This window comes from Sinocyclocheilus rhinocerous, unplaced genomic scaffold (assembly GCF_001515625.1).
Source record: "Sinocyclocheilus rhinocerous isolate Xijiao unplaced genomic scaffold, SAMN03320098_v1.1 scaffold1136, whole genome shotgun sequence".
NCBI classification, from domain to species: domain Eukaryota; kingdom Metazoa; phylum Chordata; class Actinopteri; order Cypriniformes; family Cyprinidae; genus Sinocyclocheilus; species Sinocyclocheilus rhinocerous.
The window spans coordinates 68,795-92,346 of NW_015647033.1; the positions used below are offsets into that span (position 1 = coordinate 68,795).

General features: G+C 37.9%; 1 protein-coding gene across 1 annotated transcript in view; it reads left to right on the top strand.

Annotated features, from left to right (window-relative positions):
• Positions 1 to 23,552, top strand: part of LOC107708348 (breakpoint cluster region protein-like) — a 79,169-nt gene that overhangs the window by 27,454 nt on the left and 28,163 nt on the right. The window contains exons 2-4 of the mRNA XM_016512541.1: positions 17,998 to 18,182; positions 21,475 to 21,579; positions 22,445 to 22,630. Coding sequence (XP_016368027.1) covers positions 17,998 to 18,182; positions 21,475 to 21,579; positions 22,445 to 22,630 — 476 coding nt within the window. The remainder of the gene's footprint in view (positions 1 to 17,997; positions 18,183 to 21,474; positions 21,580 to 22,444; positions 22,631 to 23,552) is intronic.

The following is a 23,552-nucleotide window of genomic DNA, read 5'->3' on the forward strand; positions in this document are numbered from 1 at the left end:
AAACCCAAATCAAAATTATTATTTAATTCAGAAATTAAATACATTTTCACCATAGATGAGGTGTATTTAAGTTATTGTATGTATGCATTGCATTTTGAATACTTTAAAAAATAGGGCAAAAAAGTGCTACATCATTGACCTGTTTACATTTTTTAAGGGAACTTAACCTACTAAATTATGTATAGTATTCTCTGCATTTAGCTGGGATAGGATGATTTTTAAAAAAAATTAAACACTTCAGATTTATCGCGCTTAAAACACACATACACATTTCTCCCCGTCCTGTCATCAGCTAGATCAGCTGACTCATTCTCATTAGAAGGTGTTGAGACACAGAGGAGGATACGCTGATGAGGAGACCAGGTTTAGCTGGGAACATGTTGATGGATAGTGTTGTTTCAAGAGGCGTGAAAGAGCTAGTGATTTGGGCGGAGGGGTACGGAAGAGAGAGAACGAAAATAGGTCAGCAGTGAGATATTGAAGCCTGAACTAAGAGTTTCTGTCATTTGAATCAATAAAACAGATGGTGACCAAAACTGCTTGTTTAGATAAACTCTGTGATCCCTGACACTCAGACCACCGTCCCCTTCATGACTGGTAGTTAAGGGGCAGGGCTAGGATGATTTAAAAAAAAAATTAAACACTTCAGATTTATCGCGCTTAAAACACACATACACATTTCTCCCCGTCCTGTCATCAGCTAGATCAGCTGACTCATTCTCATTAGAAGGTGTTGAGACACAGAGGAGGATACGCTGATGAGGAGACCAGGTTTAGCTGGGAACATGTTGATGGATAGTGTTGTTTCAAGAGGCGTGAAAGAGCTAGTGATTTGGGCGGAGGGGTACGGAAGAGAGAGAACGAAAATAGGTCAGCAGTGAGATATTGAAGCCTGAACTAAGAGTTTCTGTCATTTGAATCAATAAAACAGATGGTGACCAAAACTGCTTGTTTAGATAAACTCTGTGATCCCTGACACTCAGACCACCGTCCCCTTCATGACTGGTAGTTAAGGGGCAGGGCAGAATAAGGTTGTGGGTTATCTTGTTTTAATGGGCAGCCTTGTGTCTGGAGTCCTGACGCCCCCACAGACAGCCGGAGCCCAGGGGGACGAAGATGGGAGGGCATCGCTGGGAATGTAAAGACGTTGACATGGAAGACTGAACTTGTTTTGGGAGAGGAGGAGAAAGGGAGTGCGAACACGTGCTGGGTTCCCACACTCTCTTCCTCCTCTTTTCTAATGCTCATTTTTCTTGGGGTCAGCGATTAAGGATTGTGACATCCCTTCCACACACACACTTACAATGAATTCTATCATGACTGGGTACCCTGTTTTGCCCACTATGGCCACACCACTCCATTGCATCTGATTGGTCAACCAAAGAGAGCAGAGAGCATGAGGTCACATGGTCACCCTGAATCCCTCTAGAGCTTTTGTTCAGCTACATTAGAGTGTGACTTCCTTAGTGCTTTTTAACGAGTTCCTCCTCTGACTTTTATTTGTTTTGTCAAATATTTGAGAGCAGATATTTAGAAAAGCCTCTCTGAGAGACATTTTTAGACTCGCATGCTCTGGCACATTCAGTGTGTGACTGTATTGTACAAGAACTGAAATGATTTGATGTAGCTGTGCACTAAATAATTCAGATAAACTAAACTCTCAGGAGCCAGTGCACTAAACAGTTGCAAAACTGTTCTTATTCACTTACCAAACACAATTCAGTTTAACAGTTGGCTCGGTTCATATTTTTGTATCATAATCACCTTTAGAGCATCTTATAATTAAGTTATTTAGTTTTCATGGAAATGACATGTGCAATGGAGCATCGAAAGCACTGTAAACTTCACTCAGATGCTGTTCACAATAGATATTTTGTGAGAGCAGCACTAAAGGTGTATCGATTTGTTTTGGAATATTATGATGCTGATTGATAACTCAGTAGTGCAAGCCAAGGCCCTGCTGTCTCATTAGGCCCTGCTTAGCGTCCCATTAGTCGTCTCTGTTGTGTCTTAAATAGATGGATGCATACGGTATGGCTTTAGGCTCATGTATCAGGGTGGGTTTTTGGTGTCTGATGGAGAGGCTGTTCATTAATCATTGATGGCTGTTGGTTAGGGTTGTCTGTCCGTCTTACACACAGACACTCACACACTGAGCGCACAAGTTGTACATAAGCAAACGGCCTCCGTATTCAGACATACTCAAAAACTCATGAAAAAGTAATGGGGCAGCTGAAATTCCCAAACTGAAAAGTATTATCGATACTTTGCACGTTACAGTAGACCCTCGTACATCAGCTCTTCAGATTGCCGCATTATGTACACTGACTTTTGTCTGTTCTGTGGACACAAAGATAATTTTTGGATGAATATCCAGGCCACACTTTTTAATAGAATGAAAGGACTGAGGACTGAAGTATGGCAAGCTGTGTAATTATGGAAAAATATTACATAAAGTGGTCCGTAAGTCTTCTTTGTAAGTCATATGGTAACTTTCTGTAAAATTTTTATTTGTTATTCACTGAAAAATGTTGACATCTTCCCTAGCTGTCTTTTAGACTTTTTTCATTATATTACCTATAAATTATCATCATTTAACTCTCAGTTCATCTTTAACTGAATTTATATATTTTTTCTTATTGTACAATATAATGCAGTAATGTCTAAATTGTCATTTATATTGTGTTGTAATGTAAATGTAAGAATTACAAAATATTGTAGATGTTTTTTTAATATTTATAATATTATAACTATATATTATTTTAATATCAACCATTTATTAGTTATTGTCCATATGAAAGTAATTCATATTTTATACATTTTATTAAATTGTATTAAATGTCATCTTGTCATTATAGGCCAGAATTTTAATAGCAAATAAATTGAAACAAATTTTATTGTACTTTTGAAGCTTGAAAGTTCCAGTTCCAAAATGTATTGTAATATTTACTTTGAATAAATGTACTGTACAGATCACAGACCCACATGAAAAACATCTTTACATGGCATCACCACCCACTTTGATATGTGACAGTTTGCCGCCTCTGCCATGAGGTTGTTTTGGGAGCCCTTGATTGATAGCACAGCTTTATTTTTATTTTCAGTAACACACATCAGGATTCTCTTCTCCACATTTCTCCTCCACAAAGCGGCCAGTTACCCCACGAAAACCTTCCTACTGAAAGATTACTGGAGCAAGCAAGGTTTTAGATGTACTGTTTATGGTCAGACCTTGAATTACCCCTCTGTTGATCTACGCCTGCATGTGGGAGTGTCTCAGAATAAGATCTTAGAAGATTGCAGGTGAATGGTGGTGAGCTGCATGTCTTATAAGCCTCCGGAGGTGAACCCATTACATCATTCACTGCATGGAAGGATCCAACATAGTGTTGCCATGACACCGCATCGACCTTGTCATCTGATTGGTTGGTTAAGAGCCTGGATGCTCCCACTCCAGTTTTGTTTGCCTTGTTGTGTTGTTCTTTGTGGTTGAAACAAGGTACATATAGGCATTTTTTATGACATCACGTGCACTCATTGGTTTTCAAATATTTAAAAATATTAAGGAAATGAATTAAATGAATGCTTGCATTAGGTAAACAGGTGTTTTCTGTCATAACATGTATTTTAACGCATCTGTAATGATGTATTGATCAGCATCCAGGACCAGAATAATCAATTTTATATTAAACCGTAATCAATTTTCACCACTAACAAAATGGTCTTCTTTTTAAACACACATGTGCTTGTGGGTTGTTTGACATTGATTGAGAGGCTACTCAACCTGCAGTATTAGAACATTTTCTCTCTCAACGGCACATATAGCAAAAACACTCATGGTTCTAGATAAACACTCCTGTTAAAGGGGTCATCGGATGCAAAATTCACTTTTGTTGTTGTTTGAACATAAATGTGTGTTGGAAGGTATGTACACATCCACCCTATAATGATAAAAATCCACCCAGTGGTTTTTTTCAAATCCCTATTTTAAAATCCCCTTTCTCAAATCAGGCTGTTCTGAGATTCCTGTCAGAATGACGTAGTTCTGTACAGGCCCTTCCCACAATAGTTGATTGACAGTAGCATTTCAGCACAGACTGGACTGGTGTCTTACCTTAGACCCGCCCTGACTGAGCTGTCATCAGTCCTCCATTGTGTCGACTCTGGTGCAGGGCAAGACAAGAATGTCTCCGATTAAGCGATTGAGGTGTTTTGTTGTTGGATGTAATAATGAATATAGCAGTCGTCATTTACTCCCGACATCTGAGCCACTGAAGACGCAGAGGATTAACGTTACTTTCGTTTTGAAGTGAATGCGCCCCGATCTGCCTAAATGCGTCTATGTTCGCGCGAATCATTCGTGATCCAGCTTCATCTACAGTAGAAGTGAGTATAAGGGTTTTTTATGAAACTTTGCAAATCACCTTTCCTAATAACGTGCTAGTTAGCAAGTTCCGTGGCTAAATGCGGCTAAAGTAAACAGTATGGCTCATCACCCCAAGGAAGAGAGGGGCGGGGGCAGCAGAGCTCATTAGCATTTAAAGCAACATGGACTAGAACCGTGTGCTGTAAACAGAGCTGATTTTGACAGGGTAAAAAGGGTGTTTTTTACACTACCATTGAGAAATTTTAACCAAAGTATGTTATAGACTTTTCATTAAGACCCTAAAGAATCATATCAACTTGTGGAAAATGGGCATCCGATGACCCCTTTAAATGTAGATAACTTTTGCCTGTCTACTGTTACTAGGGCCCTATGATTTCCACGATGCAGAAAACGCGGACGAAATCACGGAATCCAGTCATAAAAATGGAATTTAGTGTATATTGCGGAATGTCTCAGAATTTACAGAATTTTGGATTAATAAATCAAAAGAAGGTCAGTACACTTAAAACGTGCTATGGACTAGTGTCTGTGAATATTAAATCCCAAAAGGACTATTTAAATATAAATCCTGCATGTTCTGCACGTCTCTGTGTGAATGAATGGCACAGACGCATGGTTTCATTTACTATACACAAACTGAAGCGCGTGTGTGATGCTCGCGGTGTTTCCAGCATCTGCCGCCTCAGTATATGAATACATGAAAACATTGAACATAATCTCTAGAATTGCTCTGAGAGTCACTTCATGAGCATTTTACCGTTTCTTTTGAGAAAAACTTTTGTCGTATCATATACAAATCGAAACTTAAAGGTCTTCACAGCAACCCTTCAAAATAAAAGTTTGGCTTATCTTGAAGAAACTGTGACAAAAATACATTAATTAATGTAATGATAGTACTACTCCTAATAATAAATTATTATTAAAACATTATTTTAAGGAATATTTACCAGAAAAATTATTTACCAGAATTTATTTACCAGAAAAATGTAAATACACAACACAGTATTTCTGATAGATAAATAAATAAATTAGTTTTTTTATAAATAAAATAAATTATTTAGAGATGCTTTTGATTATTAAAATGTAATAATTAAACTAAACTTTTAATAAATTGCTGTTAAATTGTGTACGTTTCATGATTTCAGTTAATTAGACATGCTTTTTGATTAATAAAATTTAAAGTCTAGAAAAATTAAAATGGAAAAAAACTGAATCCAGAAAACAAAATGGAAAAACGGAATTTGGGAAAACATAAAACTGATTTCATAGAGCCCTAGTTACTGTAACTTACTTGATTATGTAGTCGTATGAGAACAGGATGAATTAGGTAACATTTAATGAATTATCTTTGGCATCTTCTTCTCGTGTGCTGAATTAGAACCCTCTCTCCATTTCTGTGTAGATGACAGCTCCTGTTGAGAGGTTTGCTGCGTGGGTGGATGACCTGTGGTACTTTCTGTTGGTCAGCAAGTGCTGGTCGCAGTGGAGTTGGCTTTCAGTCAAGTACCTGTCTGTGCTGTCTGCATAGAGATCCAGTGTTGTTATTGTTAACTAAAACTCTTAAAAACTGTTTTTCTTAATTGAAATAAAGCTGAAATAAAATAAAATAAAATAAACATTAGATGAAAATTTTAAATAACTGAAATAAGTTGAAGTACTAAAATGAGTACTAAATCTGAAATAAAAATAAAATCTAAATAGAAAAAAAAAACTAATAAAAATGACAGAAGCACATAATTATTATAACTTAAACTGAAATTATAAAAATAAAAATGTTGAAATGTGCTAAACATAGAATACTACACTCCTCCTGGTAACTGAACCATTATCAAATTAGCCCAAAAATTATGAATGACGAGCAGTCAAATTCTGTGAATCTTTGGCAGGCACGTTGAATGCTCTTGACAATCTGCTCTACTGCTTCAGTCTTACTGTGCTCAGAGGAACAGACAGACAAAGAGAAAAGGAAGTTAGTGCATCAGTCGTGCCTCAAGTTGTTTTTCAGTCCTTTTATGGACCTTTTAAGTGTAGTCCTTTTATCAATCAGAGAAGGAAAACTGCATGTCAACCTGGATGAAGTATTGACAGCCTGATGGCTGTCCTAGTGACACATCCATCTTCGATGCCTACACTCTATGTGCCTGAAAACCATCTGTCTGTGGTAACATCATGAATGAGTGGTTTATGGGATATTGATACCTTTGTGTATTGTGCTTTTCCTTCCCCCTTTGGGTCGTTTTGCTCTCTGTACTCTTAATGGGATCTTTGTGGAGGGTGACCAGTGCTGTTGGGGATAATTCTCTGGAAATGATGCTATTTTATAGCATTTGAGTTAGCCATGATATATATCTGAAAGTGGCTGTTTTTCGATTGTGGTCCAGCTGAAGTGGTCTGTGTGTGTTGATCTGTGGAAGAGCCTATCGTGGCTTGAGGGTTGTTTTTGAAGTCTCAGGGGAATAGGCCACATTCAATTTGTGCTATTGAATGGCAGCTTCTGTGAATCCTCCCCAAATGTATTGATTTTTCTCAGTGTCTCATGTCACAATGATGACCGAACGCAGACTTCTTTTGTTCTTTTAGGATGACACATGCTGCATTTTGCCCCTCCTCCTCATGATCTCTCTCTTTCCATCCCTTTCTCTTTTTTTATTCCTTCTTTCGCTCTTATTCTTTATGATCTACATCTTTGCTTAGTGTTCTGGATTTACTGTACATACTATGTTGTTTTCTCTGGTCGGACAGGATCATATCCACCTCACTGCCATGTGTGTTTGTACATTTGTGCAAACCTTATATCCGTCACTTTGACCTTGATGTGTATTATAAATTCTGTTTGTGTGTACACACTCCCTGTGCCCTTGATGTACTGTATTGTGTGTGGCAGCTGTGTGCACATCTGGTAGGTGTAGTAGATGGTGGTGCGGCACTGCAAAGGTTTTGTAGCACCACCTCCCCCTTATCCCTTTCTCTTTTTTGCCCCTCCCCCAATGCGCCTTCTACTCTCTCATCTCAGGCCTAGACCCCCAGAACGCACACGGAGGTCTTTTCCACATCATTTTAGGACACGTGCTCTACTGGGAAATATCCTTTGTTTGACAGAGGCCTGGCTCTGCGGACTGAGGCATTGGAAAGACATTAAATCTCAAAGAAAGCATTCACTAGCAGGTGGATGACATGAAACATGTGATTTATTGTTTTTGGAAGGGTTGACAAATGAGATTTTTTTTGTGTAGTTACATTTTAGTGGAATTTTGAATTTTGTAAGAACAAGAATTTTGTTTTAATATATTTTGTAATATAATTAATTCCTGTGATGGCAAAGCTGAATATTCAACAGCAATTCAGTAGCTATGTTACCATCCAAAGATTCGAAATTAACTTGTGCGCAAAACTGGAATATCGCATAAAACATTTGCGAATAAAGCACCGTTTCTATCCAATGAGTCAAAGAGAACAAAATCATCACTTCCTGATAAACTGGCACTAAGTATCTCCAAAAAAAGTGGGAGAAGCCACTTAATATAATAATTTTCATATATGATTAATTACTTGTGTCTCAGAGCGAGCAGATGAAACACAATAAATGCTGTCATTGCTTTCGAAGGTGAATGCTTGCTGTTTGGGAAATAATTTGATGACAGACTTTGCTCAGGCATTTTAGAACAACCAAAACAACATTTGCTGTGCAATGAGATCAGTCCACTGTTAGTCAATTTATCTCTTCCCATTGCACAAAGACACCTGACTTTTTTGATGCGCATGGTGGAATTTATTCAGTAAATGTGTTTCCATCATAGTTTATGCACATTTTTCTTATCGGATAAAAGGTTTATCCTACTCAACTGTGCGCATTTGTTTTTCATGCTATTTTTAGAATTTATATGCATCTTGGCGTTTCCATCCAGCATTTTTTTTTTTAATACTATATTCCAAAATGCGCATAAAAATAGGTAGATGGACACATAGCTAGTGTCACATGGTTCTTTAGAAATCATTCTAAAATGCTGATTTCCTGCTCAAGAAAAGTTTTTTTACTATTATTATCTTAAGAACAGCAGAGAACACAAAAGAACAGCAATTATATTGAAATAATCTTTAACATTATAAATATCTTTACTGTCACATTTGATCAATTTAGTGTGTCCTTGCTGCATAAAAGTATTCATTCATTCAAAAAAAAAAAACAATTCCTGCTGACCCCAAACTTTTGAATGGCTGTGTATGTAAATTAGTGATATGAATAAAAAGTTAATTGTCATGGTGAAATTTGGAATGTTGGAAGAACAAGAATGTTCACAGGAACAAGAGTCCAAGAACATCTTGCTGTTCTCCTTGACAATTCTCTAGATGTTTGTGCACTGAGGGGGCCTGATGCTTCAGAGTGTGGGTCAGATCTGCTGTCTCCATAGTGGAGTCCCACGGTGGAATCCGTCTCTGAGGTGTTGTCAAGGCATCTGTTTCAAGGATGTTTCCTCCTCTCTTTTTCTATTGTGAAAGGGGTTGCTTGTTTATACACACACATACACAAACAATCACACATAGATGCACACATGGCAAAAAGAGTGAAGCAGTAGTAGTGACGTTAACGAGATGTTTTAGGAACAATAAAAAAAAAACACAATTTATTCACCCTCATGTTGTTCTACAATGTAATTTTCTTTCTTCCATGAAATGAAAAAGGAGATGTTTGCAGTGATAAAAAGAAAGTCATACAGGTTTGGGATGAAATGAGGGTCAGTAAAATAATGACAGAATGTAGTGTGTGTATGGGACAGAGAGTGTAAAAACCAAAAAAAAACGATTGAGAAGGGTTAATTGAGGCTAGATTGTTTTATTGCTAGATTTTTATGAAATATACAATTTTACGGTGGTGTATTTTAGTCTAGGAGTCTGAATCTCTCAATTATAGCTGGGAGTAAAACTCAGAGAGTTGCGTTAATCCTTCGATCTCCACGCTCGACTCGCAAGTCAGCCGAGAGTTTTTACTTTAAATGTGCTCTTTTAGCCCAAATTGAATATATTAACTCCTCCCGAAGGAGCAGGAAGGAAAGATCTTGTCTCCAGAGCAGCTGAAGGATGTAATAATGTGCGTTACAGTGGGACGTATCTTTAGATCTTGCCGTGCTCTGTTGTTTTGACAAAGTGAAGAACCATATTGATGTGACATGAGTGATGAAGGATGAATGAACCAGGTGTTGCTCAAAAAAAGCCTAACAAGATCATTTGGAGAGAGAGAGACAACTCTGATTAAAATGTACATGTATGTTTTGTAGGTGAATGTGTAGACCTGTACTGTCACCTACTATATCTCAAAGTACATTTTTGTTACTCTCATCAATTTAAAACCAAGAGCCTCTAATTACAATATCTTTCAAAAGTCTTTAAGATTCACCAAGCCTGCATTTATTTGAGCAAAAAAACAGTAAAAACAGTACTGTTGTGAAATATCATTACAATTTAAAATAACTGTTATCTATTTTTATATATTATAAAATGTCATTTATTCCTGTAATGGTAAAGCTGAAATTTTTTCAGCAGTCATTGCTTGTCTTCAGACTTCTGTCACATGATCATTCAGAAATCATTCTAATATGCTGATTTGCTGCTCAAGAACCATTTCTTCTTATTATCAGTGTTGTGCTTATTAACATTTTACTGAACACCTATGATAATTTTTATAAATATTAAGAAATTAATGCTTTTATTCAGCAAGGATGCATTAAACTGATCAACCATTTTTTGAAAAATGATTACTGGCTCTTTTACCATGCTTTTGAATGGTGTATGGGATTTCTAATGAATATTCAGTCAGATGTTCTGGTCAGAAGACTTGAAAAATTACCAAACTCACAAATCCCACCTCCTTTGTCATCCAGCTCACAGCCAGTCAAAACTGGGTGTGTCAACCTCTCGGTTTTCATTGGTTACCTAGGCTACTTCTCCACATTAGGTAACAAATCTTTCAGCTCGGGTTCTAAAAAGAGCTAATGCCACAGTGGCAGGGGTGTGATATTGGGCATCTGTTTAACAACAGATTAAGCAAGATTTTCCCCTTTGTCAGAGACTGCTGTTTGCTATGATAAGAGACAGAACTCTGCGGCTGTTGTTCGGTACGCCACTAACAATTTTGCTCCTGCTGGGCTCAGTACGTACGTGTATTTCGGCTTAGTAAAGCTAAAAATAAGAGAACGTGTATTAAGAGTACAGTATAGCTCTCTTTTGGGATAGGTTCTGCTTTAGTTGGAGCCTGGGCCTATTTTCTTTTCCCAGCAAGGTGATCATCATAGTTAGATTCTAGGTAGAGACACCACTCATGATCGACAGGATAGATTTTTGACCCTTCTACTCATCTGCTACAGAAAGAATACAGAGATAGGAAGTGGAATGACAGGCACAGAGAGCACCGAGGTGGAAAAGAGCATGTGGTTTTCCAGTGCTAATGTTCTGGGCTGACTCAGTTTTTTCAGACTTCTCCTTGGTGACCTGCACTGAGAGCCATATGCCGTTTGAAACCCGAGATACATGAGCACACAGCAGGCCACCTTTAACCTTTCTCCCTACCGCTGACCCCACACACCCCTGTACAATTCTTTTTAAAAGCTATTTTTGAGTGAAACACACTTGTTTGGTGACACAAGTGGTGGATGAAAGAACCTGTGAAGGCTTAGAATAGATTTAACACCATAATGGGCACTGATCTGAGATTTATTATTTTTTAATAAATCAGCCTGTTTTATTCATCTATAACATGCTCTTCTGCATTCTATATCTTTCCTCAGATGAGGATGGAACATTTCGTGAAAGCTAGATGAGGGCTGTAAAACACAAGGTAATGCATAGATAAATTAATGAGGTTCCGCTCCAGATCCAGGATGTCACGTAGTACTGATGGTGCATTAGGGGGAAGCGGTCATGTGTTTAAGAGCATCTTGAAGATTTAGAGCGTCATCTTAACCTGCCGAATGCTTGGCACATTGTGTTTTCAAATGCACAATTTCTATTGGTGAAGCAAACAGGACAACAGAAAATAAAGAACACTCTGTTATTTAATTGGTAGTGTTTGTTAAGACAGGCATCACTTTTGATTTGCAGACTGCATGTACAGTGTGACCAGTGTAGTCTGATTCACAATCAAATGACTCTTATGAACTGGTTCTTTTTAGTGGATTGGTTACACACAGCATGACCAATGTAATCTAATTCACAAACAGTTGACTCTTGTGAACTGGTTCTTTTTAGTGAGTCAAAAACATACAGCACAAGCAGTGTAATCTGATTCACAGACAAATGACACTTATTAACCATTTTTTGTAAATCAGTAACATAATGCGTGATGAGTGTAATCCATTTCATAAACATTTGACTCTTATGAACCAGTCTTTTTTTCACTAAATCAGAAACATGTATTGCAACCAGTATAACCTAATTTACAGACAGTAGCTCTTATGAACCTTTTATTCGTAGTGAATCAAAACATAACAGCGCAAACCATTTTAATCCGATTAACAAACAAATGACTGTCATGAACTGGTTCTTTTTAGTGAATCGATCATGATTCTTATGAACGGTTTTGTGACTCAATGGCATACACTGTGAACAGTATTGGGATAATTTACTAATTACTCTTTTAAACTGGTTCTTTTTAGTGAATCAAGCACAGCTTAAATATTCATCAAAAAATCTAGTATGTTAACTAATACTGTCATTAGATCCTTTATGTAATATATAATGGTCATCTCTGGTCATGCTCTTCAATTAGGCCTGACGGCATAATTGCCCACTTGTCTCAAAGATTTCAATGGTTGTCAAATTCGTAACAAGTTGCACAGTATCAAAGTCATGCAGATGACAGAACTTGTTAATTAATGGAGTCATTAGAAGAGTCTGCAGAGAGAAGTATGCTCCTGCGTCTACACTGATCAAACAGTTGGCAGGAAGTCGCCTCACTGGGCCACCCTCCGTCTGCCGTGCGATTCTAGAGGGATATAAACCATGTGGAGTTGGTAAGTCTGACATCAGTGCAAACAGTGTAAAGCCAAAATCAATTGTGGCATAATCGCAGTTGTTATCATCCAGGTTCCCTGCCGAGGCAGCCAACTCCTTGAAACGGATGCTAGTTTTTCATGTTTAGCACTCTCTCTTCATCTCGGTTTTTGTTTTCTCTTCAACTGGAATGATAAGTCATGAAAGTAGATTGGTAAACAGAATAACCTCTGGGATGAGTGCTAGAGAAGACTGTCTCTGTTGTGCTTGCTTTTTAGACGCATCTGGGAATTTCCTCTGACTTTACTGAATTAGTCATGATTCAATCAAAGGGAACTATTTCTGACGACTTCAATCTCTCTCAGTCTGTTCTGCAACAGCACCTCCCTCCTCCAGAAAGCACAGCACACATCTTTCTTTGTTTACATAACAGGACAGACATAGTTGGCAGTAATATAGACCTCAATACAGCCAGACAGCATAAAATTTTTTGCCATTGAAATACTATATTTTCCAAATCACTTTTAAACACTTGAATGTTTGGAAATGGAAGTGTTACAGATCTCAGCTTGTTGGAAAAATCGACAAAAGTGCTTGCTAGCATACACATAAACATGCATTGAGACGTTGATTTGAGTGTGACAAATCCGTGTTTAAATCATTCACATAAACCTGTGTCAGAGGAAGGACTTTTGGGGAATTTGTGGCAGCATCTTGGACACATTTTAATCCGATTCTGCTGCCATGCTTTTAAGTATGGTCAGAGCAAACCAAAAGATAGGGTTTGGTGGAGGATGGCATCTTGTTTGTAGTGTTGATTGCAGGGTGGCTCACTGTGTTGGTGTGTTGTGATTCACTCTTCCTCTTGCTGGAACAAAGGCTGATTTACTCACACTAGGGTGCTTCCCTGTGTGATCGCAACACACCAGATTTGGCTGCTTTCCTGGATTCAACCCAGTCTCTTTTTAAGTTTATTTCTTTGCAGATAAACATGCCACTTGGATAAGTGATAACCACACGAAAATCTAACTGGCCTGTTTTACACAAGGCACATATTTGGAATAATCTGTAACGGGCTTTATTGGACGTCTAGACCCTCAAATTCAAGGGTTAGGGTTAGTCTGACAGTAATTTTCTTTCAAATGTATTGTTCAAGGTGGTGACTTTTATAAAAGTGGTGCTTAGATGGTTGTGGCAGTGGTACTTTAGATGGGACAAATTTAGAAACTTCTGTTTTTACTGTCAGCATGCTAAAACTCCAAATTTTGAGTATTGTAATCAACACTGAACAGAAAAAAGGAAAAAAATCTAGCTGGCCTCATATTGATTTTCCTTTTTACATTTTTTTTTTAAAAACCTGTACTTAAAGCTACACAAATGCACACTTGATTTTGTTTTTGACATTTTCTTTTTGGTTTTATGTTTTTAAATAGATTTTTTTCCATCTGTGCAAGACAGGAAAAGTCTGCAAAAGTAATATCAGCCAACACAAGCTGTATTCTTTTATTTTATGCCCTTAAAATGACACCTCTCATCAAATTAGCTTCTCTGTGCAATCCCTTTTTGATTCATTTGTGGCCTGAGGCGGTGCTTTACTCATTTCTGTTTAATTTTCACCTCCCCTTTTGCGTTCTTCATATTCATTTCTTTTCAGTGCATGCGATAGTTAGGGGTGCGGGGTATTAAATTGCCCGAAAATTGTATATTTAGGGAAACCGACTGTGAGAATGAAAATGGACTGACTTCTTTATCCCTGATGTGTCATTTTCCATCTCTTTTCACAGTTTTTTTTCTCCTCCCTAGAGGCCGGCCACTCATGGGTACCATACATGTTTTTCTGCACTCTTATTTCCAGACTTTAATGGAACATGTGACACATGGGAGGAGGAAGGCGTGTCTTTAATTTATCTGGCAGATGCAGACCTCTGCAACATCTCAGCCCACATCACTACCCTCACCTCTCTATCCAAAGAGCCCTGAAGATGTCGGCTCTCACAGAAACATTAGCACCCCAATTCCTCCCACAAATTCTTTCCTTTTCTTTCGAACCCAAATGATAGGATTGTCTGAAGCCCTTTGGCACACATGCTGATGAGATTTTGGCAGTTTTGCAGCAGTTCACCTTCCAGGCTTCCCCACTTCCCATAAACCCGTTGGCCGCTGAGGGACGACATGCTGTAGGTTTCAATCTGCTCTTCATCCTGCAGGGAATAACCCTCTGTTAACACACCGGAGAAGGCCAAGCACAGAGAGATCCTGGGATTTACTCCCCATGAGCAGGCCCACAGCTTTCTGTAGAATTTGAAAATCCATGCTTTTTTTAATTAAGTATTTTGTTTAACCAATATTATTGTGGCATTCTTGGTTACATTTAACACATTTTATCATGTCACTATCATGACTGTCCAAAATTTATATGGAATTCTTGTTTGTCGTTACTGTACAAGTTTGTGTAGATTTCACATAGAGGATGGAAGTACCGTCTGATTTTGTTTATAATGATGGTGATGATGATGATATTTTCAGATGTGCATGGCATGTTTCTCCTTCAGCCAAATAGCAGCAGACATCTGCGGGAAGCCAGAGGAAGGGATGAGAAAGAGTGTAGGAAAGGGAGAGCGAGAGAGAGAGAGATGACAGAGGCAAGAGTAGGAGGATGAATGCTGAGGCAATGACAAGGCAGTGTGACTCAGAGTCAGCTAGAGCTGTTTCATGCTCATCTGGCTTTACGCATAAACACAGTGGGTCTCAATCCATTACAGTCTATACGGTAGGGCTGCACAATTAATCGAATTTCTAATCGCGATTACAATTATGGATGCCACAATTATGTAATCGTTCAAAGCGGCAATTAATCGTTCAAAGTCCACTTATGTTATTCTGCGTGCTTAAGAGGCGTGTTTTTCTTTCTACATGTTATCTTAAGGGTTTTTCCCATTATTTAGTTTTTAGTTTTAGTATAACATTATAATACCATTCATATTTTTACTTTTTTATAATTTAAAGAAGAAACCAATCCGATGTATAGTTGACATTTGAGGCTTAATACTATAGAAAAGCACTAAAAGTTTTTCAGTTAGAGTGTTTTCAGCTTGTTTATTTTCGTTTAAAAATATGGCATGCAGTTGCATAAAACAATGGTATAAACATCATTCAATGTAAATTGTGATAATCGTAATTAATAATCACAATTACAATTTCAAGGGAATAATCGACAATTATGATTTTGTCATAATCGTGCAGCCCTACTATACGGCCATATTTATGCGTACAATTTTTGTCAGTGTTTTCACACAGATGTTTTAATTAATTAATCATTTGGAATTTTATTTATTCTAACTTAAAGCTACAATTTAGAAAGAAAAATCCTGTTGGCCAAAGAAACATGTAATGCATTAATAGAGTACTGGGCAGAGTTTTTTTGGGGTCCGTAAGTTTTTTTTTAATTATTATTATTATTTATTTATTTTGGATAGAAACTACTTTTATTTAGTATGTGCACCTTAAATTTATTAAAAGCATAGTAAGTAATGACTTACATGAAATTGCTATTTCAAATAAATGCTTCTTTTAAACCATTAATCTATTCATCAAAGGCTGCGTTTACACTTGGCATTAACATGCGATCACCGTGAACTGATCAAGCAGATCGGATCATCAGTCAATCAGGACATGGCGCGTTTACACTTGGCAACATCAGCTGACTTCTCGATCTGGATAACCGATCGGATCTGTATTTCCCGTGCAATATTTAAATAAGCCTGCGGTGCAAAGTCGACCTGAAGTGGTGGGTTTTCTTTTGAAAACTATTTTCAGTCGCGGGACATTTTACAAATCAAAAAAAATGTAGGAGTCTCTCTAGCGCTCTGTTCTTCCGACAGATCGGGAGAGAGGGGGCGGCGTTTTGCGTGATGTCGACCTGCGAATGCAGACACGATAGCTTGATTGTGTTTAAACATTACACTGAGATCCGATCACAATGCGTCCTCGACTACCTCTGGACCAGGACACGCTGATCGAATAACATTCCAATCAGAAGCGCGTTTACACTTGTCTTTTTAATGTGTATGGGGACAACATCCGGATACAGGTTGCATGTTAATGCCAAGTGTAAACGCAGCCAAAGAATCTTGAAAAAGTGCATGACATATTAAGCAGCTGTTTTCAACCCTGATAATAATAAGAAATGTTTCTAGAGCTGTAAATCAGCATATTAGAATAATTTCTGAAGGATCATGTGACACTGAGAACTGGAGTAATGGCTGCTGAAATTCAGCTTTGCCATCTTAGAAATAAATTACATTTTTAAATATATTCAAATAGAAAACAGGTATTTTAAATTGTAATAATATTTCACAGTATTACTGTTTTTACTGTGTTTTTGATCAAATAAATGCAGCTTTGGTGTGCATAAAAGACTTCTTTCAAAAACATCCCAAACCCCAAACTTTTGGATGGTAGTGCATATATTATTTATTATAATATTTATTTTTAGAAATGTAATAGTTCAGTGACTTTTAAATAAGTTTTATTTCATAGTAAGCAAAATGATCGATGTTCATGCAGGTCAATACATGTTAGTAAACAAGTTGTGCAATTAGCAAACTGCATGAAAGTCTGCATGAAAGTTCTCTGGTTTTAGAACTGCAGGAGTTTTCCCACCTGCCAACAGGAAACTGAAAAACAAGGGAGGGATTCTTCAGCAATGACTTTGTATTGACAGTTTCACTGTGTCTGTCAGTTGTTTAAAGCTGGCAGTGCATTTTTGCTGTCACCTTTTTGAAACATTTGAAACATTTTCATCATTTACTCATCCTCAAGTTCTTCCAAACCTGCACAAATTTCTTTCTTGTGCTGAACACAAAAGAAGACACTTTAAAGAATGTGGGTAACCAAACAATTGATGGTCCCCATTGACTTGCATAGTATGTTCATACTAGTGAAATTAAAGGGGACCAGCAACCATTTTGGTTACCCACATTCTTCAAAAATGTAATATTTGTGTTGTGCAGAAGAAAGAAATTCACACTGGTTTGCAACAACTTACCCTTTAATGCCCTGCATATTCCTACCAGAGGCTAGCAGATGTGCTTGTCTTTTTTGAGGGCAAAACAGTTAGTTTTAACTGAGAGCTTGTGTTGAATAAATATGAGATCCTCTGGTGCGGCTGCCAGAAGCTTAATGGCCAAACCGGTCCAGGAAGAGGGAACTTGGGCTGCTCTTCTACAGGAATGAGAGCGTTTGTCTTCCCTTTATATCTCTTCCTCTGGTGAGGGAAGCTCTTTAAGCCATAAAGTTATTTGTGATCTTAATGCATACAGAAAGTTCTGGCCTGTCTGCATTAATACCAAAACTTAAAACCCACTCCAGACATAATCTCATTGCCCTTTAAGAGCTCTAGGCTAATGTTAGACTGCCACTTAAACTGAATCAGTTGAACACTGCGAATTTGAAACAGGATGACATTAAGACATGGGGCATGAACTCTGTTTACCAATCAGTAGTTTTATTTCTGTGCAGTTCATTCTAGTAAGCATGGTCCAAAAGATGTTTTGCGTTCCATAAATTGTTGCTGTTCTTCCACTTGGTTTTGTCAACCATATTCCTTTTTTTCTTACTTTTCACAGATGGTCCGTTTACAGGCACTCCGCCCACCTATGGTTATGACGCGGATCGAGCGGAGGAGCAGCGCCGACACCATGACATTCTGCCCTACATCGACGACTCCCCCTCCTCCTCCCCTCACCTCAGCTCCAAGAGCCGCAGCAGTCGAGACACTCTCTCCTCCGGCTCGATTGAGTCCTCCAAGTCTGTAAGTCACCTCCTTGCCAGCCAGACAGTGATGAATCTGACATTTTGATTTTTTTGGCCTTTGAATAATTACGTTTATTTTACAAATACAAAATAATTGATTAAACAAATATTTGACTGCAGAATGCCACAAATGACGAGTCAGAATCGTCATATTTTGTTGGGCATAGAGAGATGAATGCTTTGCTGGTGGTGTGCGAAGGTAAAGAGTACGCATTAGAGATTTCTTTATGCATGCATGGATCCATGATAGGAATCCACCAAGTATATGCCATCTGTGAAGCAGTTCATTATGAATAATTGTACCAGTAAACCCACATATATTTATAGCCTCCATGGTAATGGCACACAACAAAACCAGTGAGCTGTGAAATTTGGCAGATTTCAAAGCTTGCAGATTCTGAAGTGCTGAGTCTGCATAGTACAATTCTAATTGAACATTTAGTGCTTATCGCAACTTAGTAAATATTATATAGCTCGGCACTGTGCAGAAGAATCTCACATCGTTCATTGCATGCAGTCATGCGTGATCTAAAGAAATTCTTTCTATTTTCTATTGTTGTCAACTATGGTTTAAAATTATCATGACTTTCATTTCATTTCAGAGCCTTCATCATGCATAGTGGCCATCAAATTAAATTACTGATTGTAAAACAGAGCTTTCTTGCTTCATTGACACAGCCATTGGCTGTCAGATTGATTGATGTCCCTCCCTGCCAATACCAGGCCCAGAGGCAAGCAGTTTATTTGGGCCCTTATGACCTCTGTGTTTAGCTCCCACATGGATTTTAATTAGGGCTGCACGATAAATCGCATGCGATTGTCATTCGCATCTCGTCAGTAAAGCCGGTTCTGTGATTAGTAGTAAATCTCCATCACGTGCTTTCAGATGTAGTGGCATTTAATACACAGAGCCGTAGTTTGCTGACAAGCTACGCAATATCGCGTTCATGATCGAATGCGATTCATCTGCGATTATGAACGAGATATTGCATAGCTTGTCAGCAAACTACGGCTCTGTGTATTAAATGCCGCTCCATCTGAAAGCACGTGATGGAGATTTACTACTAATCACAGAACCAGCTTTACTGACTAGATGCGCATGACAATCACATGCGATTTATCGTGCAGCCCTAATTTTAATCAATACAGAGTAGATACTCACCTGCACTCACTCATGCACCCTTCCCCAGTAACACCTACACGCTTTACTTGTTTACCCAACATACACACAACCAGGGATTTGAAATATGGATGGATTCAAAGAGGGATTTGCTATGAAAACGTCTTGAATTGAGCTGCAAATAAACCTGCAATTGACACTACAGAGGGATGGTCACCCATTTTTCAGACACATTCTCCTTAAACACAGAACCAGATTTAATTTCAATGAGTGCAAATTGCATGTTTAAGAATAGTCTTGTCATGCTGTCACAAAGAGCTGTTTTAGATTGCCACTCTATTAAAATTAAGCCAAAAAAATCTAATGTGCTTTATTGAAATTCCAGTGTGCTGTATTGAAATTCCAAAAGATTGAATTTGGACTTCTCTATAAGCAAATTATTGTGTTCAAGAAATCTCTTTAACTTTATATTGAAAGTAGTGCTGTCAAACGATTAATCGCGATTAATCACATCCAAAATAAATAATATGCAGGGCTCCAGACTGCGACCATTTTTTTTGCCTGTGCGACTAAATTTTGTGTGCAGTCGCACTGGTGCGACCACCGCGTTGGTCAACTCATAAGCGCTTCAATTTCTGTTGCATATGAGAAACATCAAAGGGCAAACGCGAATTCGAAAGTGAAAGCATCCGAAGCCCGGCTTAACACAGCAAAAGAGAAACTCCCATTCACAAAATTCAAATCACAAATAATACTACTGATGATAAAGAATGGGTTGAATGTTAACAACTTTTGTTGAATAATTGAATAATCCCATGTTGTAGCGCAAAAAAATAAAAATAAAGTAAAAATATTGCGACCAAATCATGTGCTCGTGCGACCAGCTGAGAAAGTTAGTTGCAAAAGAGCGACCAGTGGGAAGAATGAGTCTGGAGCCCTGATATGCATTATACAGAGGCAAGAGGAAAATAAAAAATACCATCGAAAGACAGTAAGTTCCCCTCAGACATACATTCATATAAACTCATACCCATAACTGAATCGCGATTTGTTTAGCATCTCAACCGATTTGAATCGTCACATATTTAAATAGATTTTCAACCGGCTCGCGGTTAATCGTTACATCCCTACAAACAACTCGTTTATTATATACCCTATGTTTTATATGTCATCTAATTACTTGTGGCTAAATATTTTTAACAATTTATCTATATAATCCTAGTTGTTATTGACACACTGTACTTTGTATGTTCTTTAAACATGTTTGCTTCTTTCTCATCGGAGCCGTTTGTAATTTTTGCCTGTTCTGTGTATGATGAGAAATACTTTCTCGTCCTTGCGCTTTCAGTAAGCGAGGGTTATTGTTTGATCATCTGAGATGAGCTCAACTCATTCTCATGCGCTGGAACGCTGACATGCTTTGATTAATAAATATGTGGCTGAATAAAAGATGGTGGTCTAGAGATACAGGGGTGCCCCCTGGGGTGAGACGTCTAGCACCCAAGAGTTCATGAATTAAACCTTGATTTCCACCTTCCCCCTGCTGAAGCTTTCAGTGGCGGGATTTACTCTGTCACCAGGTGGGGTTTTACATCTTATATCAGTTGGTGAGATTAGAAGAAATGTATGCAGTGAAAGCAATTTAACATCACCTCAGCTCATCTTAAAAACTCAATTCAAGCCAGTATAGTCTACAATGATAACACAGTCATGAAGCAGATGGATGTTTTATCCTCAAATCTGGACTAGAAATTCTCATGAGACTATCACAAATATCTGTGGTTTCCACTACCTGTGCTGTGGCCATGGAAACCAACATTTCAGGCCCACTCAGCCGTCATTAGCACTCAGTAACCCTACACACGACATAAAATAGATATGCCTTGCTTTTGGATGGATTCTAGGTCTGTAGTATCTCTAATGCTTTACTCAGGGCTTTGTGAATAGTGTAGACTACATAAAGGCCTTATTCAGTTCAAAGGTGTTATGAATTTCCCATGATTCTCATGTAGCCAAGACAGTTATTATAAGACCATAAAGCAGCTCCATTGAACCAGTGCCAAATCACTTTTTTATAGCTCTTTTCAGCATTGCCAGTATATAATTTAATGTCATGTGATTTAAGAGTGTGTTGTTCAGAAGCATGTGAGCTCTTTCTGTGTTCATGCAGGCGGAGTTGGACCTGGAGAAGGGATTGGAGATGAGGAAAAGGGTGTTGTCTGGAATCCTGGCCAGTGAAGAGACCTACCTCAGCCATCTGGAGGCGCTGTTACTGGTAAAAGTGCCTCAAGTTTGATTTTGCTAACGGTGCGTGATTAAATTTGCTCAAGGAGTCTTATAAGGGAGATGTGTGGGCCAGCTGAGTGATTATGCCACTGAGCTTAAAATGAGATGATCTTATCCATCAACAGCAACAGAAAAGTCATACATTTAATGGCATATAAATATGTATTTGTGATGATGTACATTAGCAGGGCAAATTTAAGCCAAATGCAGACTCTAACTGAAACTTAGTATATGGAGTCCAAGGAAGGTCATAGATATATTTGCATTTACACTACTGTTTGGGGTCATTAAGATATTTTTTTTTAACAAACTGCTACTCTTTTTAAGGACACGTTAAATTAATCAAAAGTGAGTTTAAGGACTTTTATAATGCTACAAAAGATTTCTATGTCGTACAAATGCTCTTCTTTTTAACTTTCTGTTCATTAAAGATTCCTGAAAAAGGTGTTTTTATTATGGTTTCTCAACATTTTTAATAATTTTTACAATATATTTTTATAAAATTTTTTGACCACCAAATCAGCATATTAGAATGATTTCTAATGAATCATGTGACACTGAAGACTGGAATAATGGCTGCTAAAAATTCATCTTTACCTTCACAGGAATAAATTACATTTTAAAATAATCTACATTTTAAAGCTGGAAAACTGTTATTTTAAATGTTAAAAATAGTTTACAATATTACTGTTTTTGTTATATTTTTGATGGAATAAATACAGTCTTGAAGAGCATCAGGGACTTCTTTCAAAAAAAAAATCTTACCAACCCAACCTCAATCTTTTGAACAATGGTGTATAGTTGATTATATTGTCACTAAAATGTTCAAATGTCTGTTCCTGCTCCTTTGTCAGCCCATGAAGCCCCTGAAAGCAGCAGCCACCACCTCCCAGCCTGTCCTGACAGTTCAACAGATCGAAACCATCTTCTTTAAAGTGCCTGAGCTCTACGAGATCCACAAAGAATTCTATGATAGCCTTTTACCCAGAGTGCAGCAGTGGAGTCACCACCAACGTGTGGGAGACCTTTTCCAAAAACAAGTGAGTAAAATTCTCTAAACAGACCCCTTCAGGTTAAACACAACATAAAATTGAAATAGACCCTATTTACTTATTGTCTGCAAATTGTAATAACTTGCTCAGGGTCTGACATCATTTTTAAACTCCTTCTACCAAATCCCCAACTCCATTTTTAGTATGCACCACCCGCTTTATCACCATAATCTAGATGGATAATGTCCTGTCCTCCTTTTTGTACATAAAATATGTCCTGTTTCACTCAAAAAGCAAACAGCATTTAATGTTGACTTTTAAAAAAATGTATGTGTAATCAAAATCTGCTTTTTAATTTAATTGTGAATTGAGAATTAGAGTAAAGAATTTAATTCTGATCATGGTGGAATGCTTCCGCTGTCTAGTCTCTTTCCACTTTTGTGCCCCATGAGGCTGAATAAGAATTAACATTTATCTCTAAATCAAGGAATCCTAAATGAATCATTTATGCCCCTAGAGCGACACTGCACAGGCACACAGTGTCTGGACTGCAGGAGCCTGTGTAACATTGAAAATCACATCTCAATTCTGCCTTTTTTCACCCAGCCACTTGGGCAGATACTACAGTGTGTGCTTTGTGTCTCGAGGAGAGGCTATTAATAGTGCCATTCGAAGATTGTGTTCTCTATCTCTGCACCCCCCCACCCCCACCCCCCGTTCTTTTCCATTAAGTTCTTTCTTCACGTGACTCTGCTGACTGTTAGTGGGGCAGATAAATCCCTCCTAGGTCTGTTTGGCCAGCACACTCAGGAGTCATATTCCACATTCATTTATCTTCAGTGGAGTCACCACCAACGTGTGGGAGACCTTTTCCAAAAACAAGTGAGTAAAATTCTCTAAACAGACCCCTTCAGGTTAAACACAACATAAAATTGAAATAGACCCTATTTACTTATTGTCTGCAAATTGT